The sequence below is a fragment of the Neodiprion virginianus genome, chromosome 3 (assembly GCF_021901495.1).
Source record: "Neodiprion virginianus isolate iyNeoVirg1 chromosome 3, iyNeoVirg1.1, whole genome shotgun sequence".
NCBI classification, from domain to species: domain Eukaryota; kingdom Metazoa; phylum Arthropoda; class Insecta; order Hymenoptera; family Diprionidae; genus Neodiprion; species Neodiprion virginianus.
Genome location: NC_060879.1, coordinates 15,450,676 through 15,464,000, shown reverse-complemented (window position 1 = coordinate 15,464,000; position 13,325 = coordinate 15,450,676). Strand labels below are relative to the sequence as shown.

Below are 13,325 nucleotides of genomic sequence, written 5' to 3'. Positions count from 1 at the left end.
TTTATATATATATAATTGATACTTCTTAACTACAATTTCTATTTCATTTTTAGTTGTGGCCGTTAGATTCTACTTCTCAATCTGAGGGAACTCCATTATCTGATGAATCGAGTGATACTGCAGGTGGTACTGAGATATTAGATGAATTTTGTGAGGTGATGAAAAATCATGGAGGTTTATCGAATGTAAACGGAGATGATATAAGAAGCTGGTTCACTCTGATAACACACTTAATCCGACTGATATTCTCAGTGATGAAGAGATCATTGATATTATTAATGAAAATATTGATCCACTAAATATTGAAAATATTACAACTCAAGAAAGCTGCGATATTCTTCATGAAAGTATTAATTCTAATTCACCAAAAGTTTCAACTACAGAAGTCATACAGGCTGTTGAAACCTTGACAAAATATTGTGATGATTGCAATTTGTCTAGTCAAAATACAACGTTGTTTGAATTAAGAGAGTTATTAAAATCTCAAGTTGAAAACTTGAACTCTGAAAATTTTCCTCCTAATTAGTTATTAATACATTTATGTGATATTACTATACCTAATGGATAAGTAATGTATGGTGTGTTGATAATTTGATTAATAATTATTTTAAATATTGCTAATGTACGAATTTATATTTGAAAGTTTAACTTTACGTGGTATTCAATACCATAATTTATAAAATATCCTTGAAATAACTTAAGTTGTGAATTTGATGTTGATTTTAATTTTCTTATTTGAAGATAACACTCAAATTTGATATTTTTGTACTGTAAAATAAGTGCAATATTATTATAAACAATAGCTATGTCAACAGATGTCAAAGAAATAAATAATTCATTTCAAATATTACGCGCTTCTTTTAAGTATTTCGTGTGTCACTGTGCATGCTTCTATTTTTAACAGCCCCACCTTTTAAGAGTAGAGGGGATACCTCTCTAAGATATTTTTCCTGGAACCAGAGCCCCGAGTCTGAAATCTTAGGGGGGGAGCACTGTAGTGGCTTCGGGTGTCGGCTGATTCAGTATGTCGGACTGTTCTTCACGTATTTTAATACTACGATCCTGGGGCTTACCGGAGTTTTAGTTTGATTTAGATGAGGTGAGTGGTTGAACTCGTTCCGTAGTTTGCTTAATCGTCTTATCGACTACGATCGGTGCCTCCGTTGCGCTGCTATTGTCAGTCATACTGGCACTTGAGTCAGAGGTAACAGTAGAAGTCGAAGTGTCTTGTAATGCTTTGTTTCGTCTTCGTGGGGAAGGGCTGGTGGATTCGTGTGCAGATCCACACGCTCGTATTGGGTGCTGGTCTACATGTTTCATTCGCTTGTGAGCGCCGGTAGATGAAGATAGCGTATCTGGTTCGCGAGCACGTGTTGGGTGTTGGTGAGCTACTTTGGCGCGCTTGTGGGCGTCAGTAGATGAGCATTCTGTATCGGGTCGTGGCCGTTTTGAGGTAATAGGTAGAATTCGGAAAGAGTCGACAGTTGGATTTCTGGAAAGCGCGTCTGCGTTGGAATTAGCTATTCCTTTTTTATGTTTTGTGACGTACGAATATTCTTCCAACTTCAGTCTCCAGTGCATTATACGAGAAGTCGGGTCTCGTACGTTTTTGATCCACTTGAGTGGTTCGTGGTCTGTTACCAGGGTGAAGGTTCTACCGTAAAGGTAAGGACGATAATATTTGACGGTATAAACGCCTGCCAAGTATTCTTTTTCGGACACCGAGTAATTGATTTCGGCCTTTTGTAACACCCTCGATGCATACGCGATTGGTAAATCCCCGCCACCTTTGTCTTGACTAAGTATTGCTCCTATTGCATACTTTGAAGCGTCGGTTATTAGGACGAAGAGTTTTTCGAAGTCTGGATTTTGCAGTATCGGTTCTCGACACAGACTATCGCGTAGTGTTTCAAACGCGAATTGATGTTCTGCTGTCCATAGGAAAGGGCTATTCTTCTTTAGCAAACTATTAATAGGTCTAGCAATTTTTGAAAGGTTAGGAATGAATCTTTGGTAGTAGCCTATCAAGCCTAAAAATTGTTTAATCTGTTTAGGATTCTTGAACCGATATGGTTCAAGAACGACAAACCGAATGGATCGTATGGCTAACTAAGTTTGTACGTCTCAGGGTGTCACCTGGGAGGAAAAATAAATGGTTGAATTCAATAGCAAGATTAACTATTAATTGTTTTTCTTCGTCGTTCAAATAGTCCAATCATAAGTTTTCTTTCAAAATGTCAAGGCGTCGTGAATCGTAATTTGGAGATGTGGGAAGAACGCGATTCTCGATCCTTTTTTATTTCATGTAAGACCTGTGCTAGTAAGACCTGTCCGCTGCTTGCAGTACTTGTATGCGTCAGGTGTGTTTTTGCACTGAGCGTGGCGGTGCTCGCGAGTTCATCGACTTCTTCTAGTGTTACAACTGGTCTTCTTATTTCCAAAGCTGATTCGTTGGAATTTATTGCATGAACGTAAGCAAACCCTTGTTGTTTGGTAACCAGGGCCTGTCCCAGGAATATGTTAGCGCCTACTTCCAACTGTTCTATGAATCCCGTTTTTACCGAGGGATTCGAAATTTTTAGTGCAATCACCTGGGCCGTTCGTGGTGGTATCAATATGTAGTCTTCGTTCAGGAGTTTGAATGGTTTGCTAGTATTGTTCGGTATTATTTTTTCTGTTTCGAAAGATATCGTTGCATTTTCGTTCCGTAAAAATATCGATCCTAAGATTCCGTCTTCTTGTATCGGGAACAGATCGTCGACTATATAGAATATATGAAGGTTGTCACCGATTCGAATGCTAGTTGTTCCCACTACTTTTATTGGCTCATGTATGGCACTGGTAACGTGGATCTGACCTTCGAGTAATTCACGCGGAACATGCGGATGTATTGCTCCGAGTTTAATTATGTTTACATCAGCACCGGTGTCAACTATAAATGTGCTGGGTTGTCGTGTGAGTTCACCGGTGGTTATTCGACCCTTCAGTGTTTGTGTGACAGATGTTATGAGGATACGCGGTGGTGTTTTTGTGTTGGTTCTATGCCTGTAAAGGGAATAACGCCGGTTTCGCGAGAGATAAGGTAGTTGTTTTTGAAACAGATGGTCGCCTTTTTCGAACGTAAAAAGTCTGAACTCAGTATACCGTCTTCGATGATAGGAAAGGAGTTAGCGACAAGATGGAATTCGTGGCGTGTATTAGCTAACTCGATGTAGAGACTTCCTATTGTTCTGATGGATTCTTCCGTTATCCCTGAAATCTGCCTAATGTCCGTCTTTGTGACGTGGACTCTTGGGTCGATTTTATCGATTTTTAATAAATTATTATTAGCGCCAGTATCTATTACTAGTGTCACGTACCCATTCAAAGACTGCGGGCATTGTGTTCGAATCTGTGGAGGGCCAGATTCTATTTGTACGGAGCTGACGTTTGTTTTCGACGCTGCTCCGGTTTGAGGAAGGTCGATGCGTCCGCGCGGCCGTCCCTGAACTCGTTTAAATGGCTCGCGTTGCCTGAATATTTACGATGTTGCTCTGCTTCGCATGAAACTTCCGGGTGGACGCCTGCATCGCAATTCTCGTTCGAGTAGTCTTGTGTTACGAAATTGACCCTGAAGTTCGATTGTGAAGGATTTGGTGTGTTATACTGTTGTGAGTGTTGACTGTCATTTCGCGTCTGGTCTAAAGGTTGGTTTGTCGGGTCTCTTGCTCGATATTGGGTATTGGGATTGTTCTGTTGTTGACGATCAGTGTTATTTTTGAAAACTCTTGAATCTTGGTGGATTTTCGGATTCTGGGGATATTGGGACCGATTTGAGCGGCACTTATCGTTTGAGTGGCCTTTGCGACCACACTGCGTGTAAGTTGTGTTGTTGCGCTGCCTCGTTCTGCACTCTTTTATACTATGACCTGCCTTCTTGCAGTATCTACACACTACTAATACGGAAGGTTGTTCAGGACAATATTTATCGATGTGATAGGTTAATTTACATATACCACATTTTATATGGTTTAGTGTTTCGTAGTTAGTATCACGGTATGAGGCTAGTTTAAGTCTATCTGATAATAGTTTTTCAGTCTTGATGGCCGTGTCTATAGCCATTTGTAGGGTTTGTGGATTCTCATGAGCTACTTTTATTCCTAATTCGTCTAGTAACCCTTTCATAAATCTCATAGCGTTTTCGAGTGAACGCTCTCAGAGCACTCCAGGAGCGAGTTTTGTGTTCGAGTGAAAACCGAGCAGGTTGAGTGTAGCGACCGCATGTTCGAGTGACGGTTGAAATACTAAATTTTGATTGGTCTATGAACAAAAATCTGCTCGGAAAGCAGGGGTCAGAGCGGTTCGAGCAAAACAAGTATGGCAGAGCCAGTTCATGAAGTGCGAATAATCGAGGAGTTATTTTCGTCAGAGAATTCCGATGATGAAGAAGATATTTTATTATTGCGGAATATCGCCAATAGAAGACGAAAAATTCCGCGCATCCAAAATTACATCGCTGACGTTGTTAACCACTATAACGATAAACAAGTACGTACATAACCTCACAATATCTTTATTTATTGAACTATTGAATTCCAAGGAAGTTGGATGCTTGAACTACAATTGTTTTCTTTTTTACAGTTCAAAAGTCATTTCAGAGTGTCGCGAGAAACTTGCAATTATTTAATAGCTTTATTCGAACAGAGCGAACATTATCCCAAAGGACCACCTTTCGGTGGTGTGAGAATAAAAACTGCTGAAGAGTACATTCTATGTTATTTATGGTGAGTGATAATTAATGATACTTTGTTTTTTGTTTTGCGATGACTTATTAATTTTTTTGACTTAATAGGTTTGCAGGTAACAAATCTGTTTACCGCATTGTAGCTCAACTCTTTGGTTTGAGTTTGTCAACAGCGCACGCAATGATAGAAAGTGTAACGACTTATTTAACAGATGAATTGGGTCCACTGGTTATCAGATTTCCTCGTACCTTGCAGGAGAAACAAGACATTTGTGAGGAATTTGAGGAGGTAAGGTAGCGAATATTTGACTAACATGTTAAAACACATCTCCTCTGCATTGGTCTGAAATATTCTGGAAAATTTTTTCCAGATTCTAGGGAATATTTTCACCCAGGTATAATTAGGGGCAGCAACGAGAACGAGTTTCACAATACATATAAATTTCAGATTGCAGGATATCCAGGAGTATGCGGATGCATTGATGGTACGTTTATAAACATCCGTACACCCGCACATAAAATTAAGTCGACCTACGTTAATCGTCACGATACAACGGCATTGACTTTGCAAGGAATATGCGATGCGAAGAAGAAGTTCCTTGATGTGTTTACTGGAATACCAGGAAAAATTCATGACGCGAGAGTATTTACTTTGTCATTTATTCGCCCTACCGTGCTATCAATGGGCCCAGATTTTCATATACCCGGAGATTCTGCTTATCCGATATGTGAAAATCTGATGACACCGATCCGGGATTACGGAAATTTAACAGATGAACAAAGAGAATATAACAGGCGATTCTGTTCAACAAGAGTTTTAATCGAAAATGCTTTCGGGCTTTTAAAGCAAAGATTCAGGCAACTAATAAGAACAGATATGTGGGGTGTTTTAAAGACATCGAAATTTATACTATCATGCTGCGTGATGCATAATTTATGTATCGAAAGAAACGACTTCTTGGATGGAATTGAACATTACATGGCAGAACCTGAGCCTGAAGCAGAGTTTATTATAAACGATGAAGCTCGGCGTTTAGGTGTATTGAAACGCAATTTGCTGTCCAGGCAATTCATGTAAATATAGAAGCACTGCGATTTGTAACGTACATCATTTGTCAATTTATAAGATTTGTAAAAAATAATTACTGTAATGTCTGATATGCTGCATAAAATATTCACCTACCGAAAATGTTGAGGTCTAGATCATTAAAGATGAAAAATTATTAAAATTGATGGTTGAAAAATTATGATGTGGAGTTAATTAACAGAAATAAAAATACATTTTATAAAACCTTGTCGTTGCTTATATTTTTTGACTAAAAAATTAACCTTATCAAACATTATAACGAATGATAAGAAAACATCACAAACAAATATCACAGGATACATTATCACAACATTGACGTGACATGATACCGATAAATAATCTCACTGGTTTGATTATTCTAACCTGAAGTAAGTTTGTCGTGCAACAAAGCTCAGTTCGAATATTTGTCGGGGCCACATCTCTTAATGTTCAAAATCAAAATACCGCAAACAAGTATCACTGCAATTCCTGCAATTTAATTTGAGCTTGGCCCTTTTTTGGATATTTTTTAAAGTGAGAATTGATAATGTATCCAGTGATATTTGTTTGTGATACTTTGGATGAGACTTATTTTAACAGGTTGGGAGTAAATATCACATTTTTTAAGTTTGAACTAATAATATAACAAATAAATTTGAAGGATATAACAAAAAAATATAATATTAATGTGATGATCATACGTAATATTATAATAGCTAATTCGACTGGTTGCACTGGTGCACACAGAGTATATTATCATATTTTTCAAAAGTCTATGGCAGAAAAGGATGAAACTGCACTTGGTGCACGCCAGTGCAACCAGTTAATCCTAATATATATAAAATTCACGTGTCACAGTGTTTGTCACCAAACTCCTCCGAAACGGCTGAACCGATTACAATGAAATTTTGCATACACATTCGGTAAGTCTGAGAATCCTAATATATATAAAATTCACGTGTCACAGTGTTTGTCACCAAACTCCTCCGAAACGGCTGAACCGATTACAATGAAATTTTGCATACACATTCGGTAGGTCTGAGAATAGGTTTATAACTTTTTTCATACTTCTTAGTGCTATTGTTTAATAAATATTCTTCATTTAATAATTTTTGGCATCGGTCGATAACTGCACAAGTGATAATTGCTCATCACCGGCTGATACCAGTTTAGCCCGCCAGGTGTCGCTGCTTAATTTAATAATTTTTGGCATCGGTCGATAATTAGCCCGCCAGGTGTCGCTGCTAGGAGACTCATACACATTCGGTAGGTAATTTGTAAATGGTAACAATAATATAATATAAGAAAATACACAATGTTTACAGTGAGTTTATAGAAAAATAACATTTATATTATTACTTAATATTATTATATGCCCGTGCGAAGCCGGGATGGGCTGCTAGTTTTCTATAAATATCAGTTTTATTCACTTTGCTTCTTCAGACAATATTCCGTGAAGATTTTCATTTTCTCTTGATGCCGACGTTCTTTGTTTTCTTCTTTTTTTTCTTGCAATTCAACATACATAGCGAGCAGAGGATCTTTTTTTTTTTTTTTAGTTCCACCTCTTGCAGCATCTTCTTTTCGTTTTTGTTTCAATACGCGGGTGTTACCCACAGACACAAGAACTTCAGGCTGAACACTGTCGTCTATACTTCTGATGTTGTCCATTTCCTGCTGGTACGGCACAACCTTCGCGTCGTTGCCTGACTGCTTGTTATGAGTAACAGCTAAACCTTTACGATTCCTTACAGTTTTAAATCGTGACTCGCATTGTTGACCATTTACATATTTACTGAAGGTTGTTGAAATGTCAACCGCAATGTGTTCCCACATCTTTTTTTTTGTTTTGAACTTTTTGAATGGTCCAACGTGGTTCGAGTTTTCGGCGTACAGATCGAGCATCATTTTGGTATCATGGTCATCCCACTTCACAGTAGCATTGGAGCTATTGAACGTTGGCAGCAATACATGCGAAACAGTCCGAATAGCAGTCGTGCTGCCAGATGCTTGTATACTAACGTCACGTTCTAGGTTATCCCCGGAAGTATCAACTGTTTTGGACGAGCAATTTTCTTTATCTATAAAAAAACGACTGTCATTCATATATTTGTCATCGTTATAAGGTAAAAATTTTTTTACAGTTTTCCAAAAACTCACCGTGCAAGTTCTTAGGCAGTTCAATACCCAGGCTTGACAGAAAACTTTTGGGAACATATGAGATGTTTTTTGTACCTATGGGCAAGAATAAATGAGTGTAATGGTCATGAATTGCATTAATAAATTTATCATTTTATAGTATTCTGCAAATTTCATAAAAAGAAATACATTTTTGTACCCTCTTACCATTTATCATAACCTCGCATAACACGCCGGCATCTGTTTCAATACCTGCCTCGTCGTCATCTAACACAATCCTCCTGAACACAAATGGAAGTTTCTTTTTTTTTTGTTCGCTCATGTTGTGTTATTTTTATTGGATATCCACTGTTAATTTTGATGTACAGTATCAATATCAAATTCTTATGAAAAACAGAAAAATATGATGCTTGAGATAACAAAATGGCCGTATGTAAGACATATACGTAATATGTAAGACCGTGGCGAGATCGCTCCGAGATCGCTCGGACAGAATTCCAAGAGTGGGGGAACTGCTCTCAGAGCGTTCTGAGAGGGGATCTGGAGTGTTCACTCGAAAACGCTATTAGTCTTGCGGTCTCTTTGATATTTTTCTTTAGCACTTGAGTATCACTGATAGATTATGAAACATTTATTGATTCGCACGCTTGTCTTAACAGATGTTTTATTCTAGCACCGTAATCTAGAACACTCTCGTTTCGCCTCTGTGCCGATTGTGCGATGTCTAGCTGGATATCTGGGAAGTGTTGCTTAGATGCGTAGGCCTGTTTTAGGCAGTCTAGCAAATCTCGAAGAGAATCCGGATTATCTGACTCTACATATTTACTCGCGTTGCCTTCGATTTTCGGGCGAATGAGTGTGGAAAATAAATTCAGTTCTCTGGCTAAGACAGCTTGTTTTGCGCATTCTACTTTAGTTATGAATTTGGATACGGGCATATTAGTGCCATTGAACGTGGAAATCAGAGCCAATGCATCTTTAAGAGGCAGGTGCGGAAAAATGCTTTCGGTAGCCATGTTGTAAATTCCAATCTAGGGTTTGTCGACTTCCAAAGTGAAGATGAAGAGAAGGAATGGAAGAAAATGTTGCATTCTTTCGTGACGATGTTGGTCCAGCGATTTCGTGTCTGTAGGCGGTGATGACGTCGGTGTGCGTTGTGTTGTACTAGGAGTCGTGAAGAATGAAGATGTCGTTGTAGTAGCAGCAGGAGATAGTTTTTCAGCAATATCGATTCGGAGATACGGATTTGTTTGTGACGTTCGTGTGAATCAGAGATCGTTGATTGCGTTAAACGTAGAATATGGCTTTCAGAGTGTCTTCAACACTATCACACAGTGGTATTACTTTTGTATTAACATCACTGAGCTTGCACACTTCGGAACCGGTCTATCAGATGGCACTTCGTGCGTAGCACACACGTAAAATTGTATCACTGGGTTTCCGGAAAGCGAAGGCCACCGCTGCCACCAATGTTACGTCCGTGAGTAGAGTTTACTCCTGAGCGGAAGGAGTAACCTGGTTGGCTTCGCTTTTACGTTTCAGGTCAACCGGAAATCAGGATGGGGATTGAATAATCTTGAGTATGTTTGATATATCGATTATATGTTTATTGCGTAGAACTTGAGATACCGGTAGGAATGAATTGTGTAGTACGAAAGACATATAAGAAGTCTAGATGTGGAGTTGTCGAGAGTTAGAATAGGAGTGTCCCTCGAGACGTGAAACGTACGGGTGCAGAAAAGGTGTGACAATGCTAGAAGTAAGGAATGGAATTTGATGAGTAAGCGCGATAGTGAATAGCGTGAGACTACGTAGAGATAAGAGGACAGGACAGAGACCATGAGATTAATGTAAGAACTGTGGAAGAGTTAGCGAGTAGGAAAATAGAGAGAAGTGGTATGCTGGTCGTAACATATATATGGGAATTTTCACTCTCAGGGAAAAACCCGACCATATATATATATATACACATATATATATATATTGTAACGCTAAATTCTGTTACCCTCGGATGAGGACTTACCGTTGACACTTTGGCGCGATTCTCTACTTATCCGCAATACCAAACTACAACAAAATAATTACGTTGGGCGCCAGACGCGGTAGCGTCGATTTTCAAATAATAATGCAAATCAATAAAATCAACACAAAACCGTACAAAAGGGATAAATAGAGAACCCGTTGTATGGCTGGCTAGGCACAGGTACGATCGCGTACATCCCGGTAGAGTGGCGGAATTCAAGGCAGCTAACAGTAATTCCAGAATTAAAGAAAATAACAAAATAAAGAATAAACTCCAGTCAAAAGGGAAGATGAACAGGTTAATCGATCATATATTGTCGAGAAGGTTACATGAGTGAGACAGGCAAATAATATGATATCGACAGCGGTAGTTAATAAAATAAATAATCGTTGTTCACAAAAATATCGGTAGAATAGCAGTAAACGGTAGCTTTAACACGAGAGACGGTAGCTAACAGAGAAAAATAGACGTAGGTCGAGAGATGCGATATAATGCAAGAGTTGACTTAAAACTACACGTCACTGGGCGACGTGATCTTACCCAAGTTGCAAATGACGCTACGATAATTATTATTCTGTCAATTAGAACGAGAGAACTTTACTGCGATCGGTATAAAACAACGTATCGATAGCTCGGTAGGTGATACGACAAATTTACCATAAATTATATCCAGTAAGAGAGATTGACGTTCGGTAACAATTTACCAAGTCGGCAAACGATCGACTGGATAGCCTTCGGTAGAATTATTCAGAAACGGTAGATTCGACAATTTAGAGTTATTACGTACTTGAGGAATTAAATAATGAATTCCTAAATATAACTTTTGAGAGAATACCAAAATACAAAGTTATGAGAGTGAGAGAATTTCGGAGAATTTACAAAATAGAGAAATACACTAAAATACACCGCAATACAAAAGAATGATTCACAGAACTTAATTTAACAAAAATACGGAGAAATAAATAACAGGCAAAAATAGTATAAAATGGTCAATAGTAACAAAGAAAAATGCGGTAATATCTAGAGGTGATTCTACGCTCGCTTGTACTCCAAGGAACTCGATATACGATACAATAGGCACAAAAATAAATAAAAATATAATAAGCGATAACAGAAATAAAATATAAAGCACACTACTATTACAAAAAGAGTATGGAATAAACTATGAAGCTAATAGGGCTCAAAATACGATAGAAAATACAGAAGCAGGATAATAGAGATTCACAAATAATCAGAAAAATGATAAATACAAGAGAAATAATTATTTGGCAGTTACGAGGTCGCTCAGATACGAAAATAACAAATTACTGAAATCATGCAGTCACACGGCGGCTTACTGCAACTTTAAGTCGTGGACCATGATTCACACAAAACTGGCATCACACGATGCAACCAAGAAACAATAAATATAATATTAATGACCGAAATCATGCAGCCACACGGCGGCTTACTGCAACTTTAAGCCGTGGACCATGATTCACGCAAAGTCGATAAATACCATAAGAAAGAATAGAAATTATGAGCAACTTCGTAACGGTACAATTCAAAGGCAGAAGCCTTACCTTAACGGTTGACCTCAGGCACACAAACTGACTCTATTTTAAATTAAACTTAGAATAATAAAACGAAAGTAGGAAGAAAGGAAAGGACTTGAATTTATAGGAAGAAGTTAACGGTAGTACAATGATCGAGAGTATGGAAAAACGGTAGATACAATAATGGTAGAATGAAAGGAAGAAGGATCGGTAGCTGAAATCGAGAGGATAATCGGAAGGATGCAAAAGAACGACGCTGTCACTCAGCAGGTCAAGCGTAGAATAGCAGGTCGTAGTTCAGCTCGCCGATCTCGCGGTTGTCGTGAGGTGATTCTTCTTCTTCTTTGATTGGTCGGTTGACCCCCACCGCAAATAGGCCATCCCCCTGTGGCGAATATTGGTTACTGCGTGGTCATACGTTTTCCAAAATTACCGCTAGATGTGGTGTAATGTGCTGCTCGCGATTCCGTCGTTGACACCAACTCGTACGATTTTGTAGTCGCTTCAATTTACGGTCCAGGCTGCCTATCATCGGGGACTTCTTTGACAGAGGCATACAGAGGGTGCCTCTCGGTCAAAGTTACCGGGTAGAGAGTGACGCCTCATTGTTCACGTCCACCGGCTTTTGTACAGGCAGTAGCTAGCTGCCTGTACCTGAGGTCGTGCAGTCAGACGGTTGGCCAAACCGTGGACCACGACCCACACAATTAGTCCCTGCCGATAGGAAGGCAGCGTCGATCCTCAGAATGATGGCTTTATCACCCTGGACGTAGTGGTTTGGGGTCGGTCCGGCACCAGGCCGGTAAGTCGGAGGATGGCAGGCTACGGTCTGCCCTTCACGCCATCCTTGCGGCATCCGATAGAGTTGGCGGCTGGTTCCTCTTCGAGGAACGATGCCCTCGGCCACCGGGAGGATTTTTATCTCCCTGTTCACCGGCAGTCGAGGCGATACGGAAGGTTCGGGTGGATGCTATCCCAGGTGTATATCAAGGTGCACCAAGGTAGCCAGTGTAGTCTGATGAGACCGTCAGTAGGCGAAATCGTCGAGAGCTGTAAACGGTAGCTAGTGGTCCCTTGTTGATCGGGATCGTTGTCGTCCAAGTACCTTGTTAGCTTGCGCCGAAGCGCGAAATAAAGAATTTACAAAAAAGAATTAGTTAAAAAGTAGGTATTGCCTATTTTGTATCGAGTTCGGTTGGAGTACCCTGCTGAGGACGCGTAAACTAAAAATAATAGCAGTTGTGTGCCCTTGTGACGGGCGATTCTGAAACGCCACGTTACAATATATATATATATATATATATGTGTATATATATATATATATATGTATATATATATGTCAAGACCCTAGTTTACACATTTTTAACCGCAATAAGTAGTTAATTTAAACATAAGGGTAGTTGTTTATGACATTCGCTGATTGGATTCGGGGTGACAGATCTGGTCACCGAACGTAGCGACGGTCGCGGGATAGGTACCGTTATCTACCCGTAGAGGTAAAGAGGGAAAAGTGGAGCGGGCTGATGAGCCCGGTCAAGCTTTTTGGAATAAGAAGGTGCGAAGGAAGAGGCAGTTCTGATTGAGAGGCAGTCGAGTAAGGACACATCGAGTATCCTGTCGACCACGGATTCGTTACCGAACTTCCCGTAACTCATAAGGGACAGATTGAGTGCCAGCTATCGTTTTACGAAACATTGAATTAAGAAAGCTCAGTATTGTAATATTGAAGTTGTACATTGAGCGTACGCATCATTTGCAATTCCTCTCATTAAATATGAATAGACGTTCGGCAAATGCAAAAAGTTCTGACGACACGATTAATACTCCGACATATATATA

At 39.4% G+C, this 13,325-nt stretch overlaps 2 protein-coding genes across 3 annotated transcripts; one reads left to right on the top strand and one right to left on the bottom strand.

The window, feature by feature from the left end:
- The first annotated feature begins 4,180 nt into the window (after positions 1-4,180).
- LOC124300333 (putative nuclease HARBI1) lies at positions 4,181-5,916 on the top strand. Of its 2 annotated transcripts, none has more exons than XM_046754299.1 (4): positions 4,181-4,527; positions 4,621-4,742; positions 4,832-5,012; positions 5,172-5,916. In XM_046754299.1, the coding sequence occupies exons 1-4, from the start codon at positions 4,357-4,359 to the stop codon at positions 5,799-5,801; spliced, it is 1,104 nt and encodes a 367-aa protein (XP_046610255.1). In that variant the 5' UTR covers positions 4,181-4,356; the 3' UTR covers positions 5,802-5,916. The 2 variants fall into 2 exon arrangements, with proteins under 2 accessions (XP_046610255.1, XP_046610253.1); XM_046754297.1 differs by having other exon boundaries at positions 4,183-4,527; positions 4,621-4,763.
- A 1,282-nt stretch (positions 5,917-7,198) lies between these two features.
- On the bottom strand, positions 7,199-8,488 carry LOC124300334 (uncharacterized). The gene is made up of 3 exons (XM_046754300.1): positions 8,136-8,488; positions 7,950-8,024; positions 7,199-7,870 (listed from the first exon to the last, which is right to left on the bottom strand). The coding sequence occupies exons 1-3, from the start codon at positions 8,248-8,250 to the stop codon at positions 7,212-7,214; spliced, it is 849 nt and encodes a 282-aa protein (XP_046610256.1). The 5' UTR covers positions 8,251-8,488; the 3' UTR covers positions 7,199-7,211.
- Between the last annotated feature and the right edge of the window lie 4,837 nt (positions 8,489-13,325).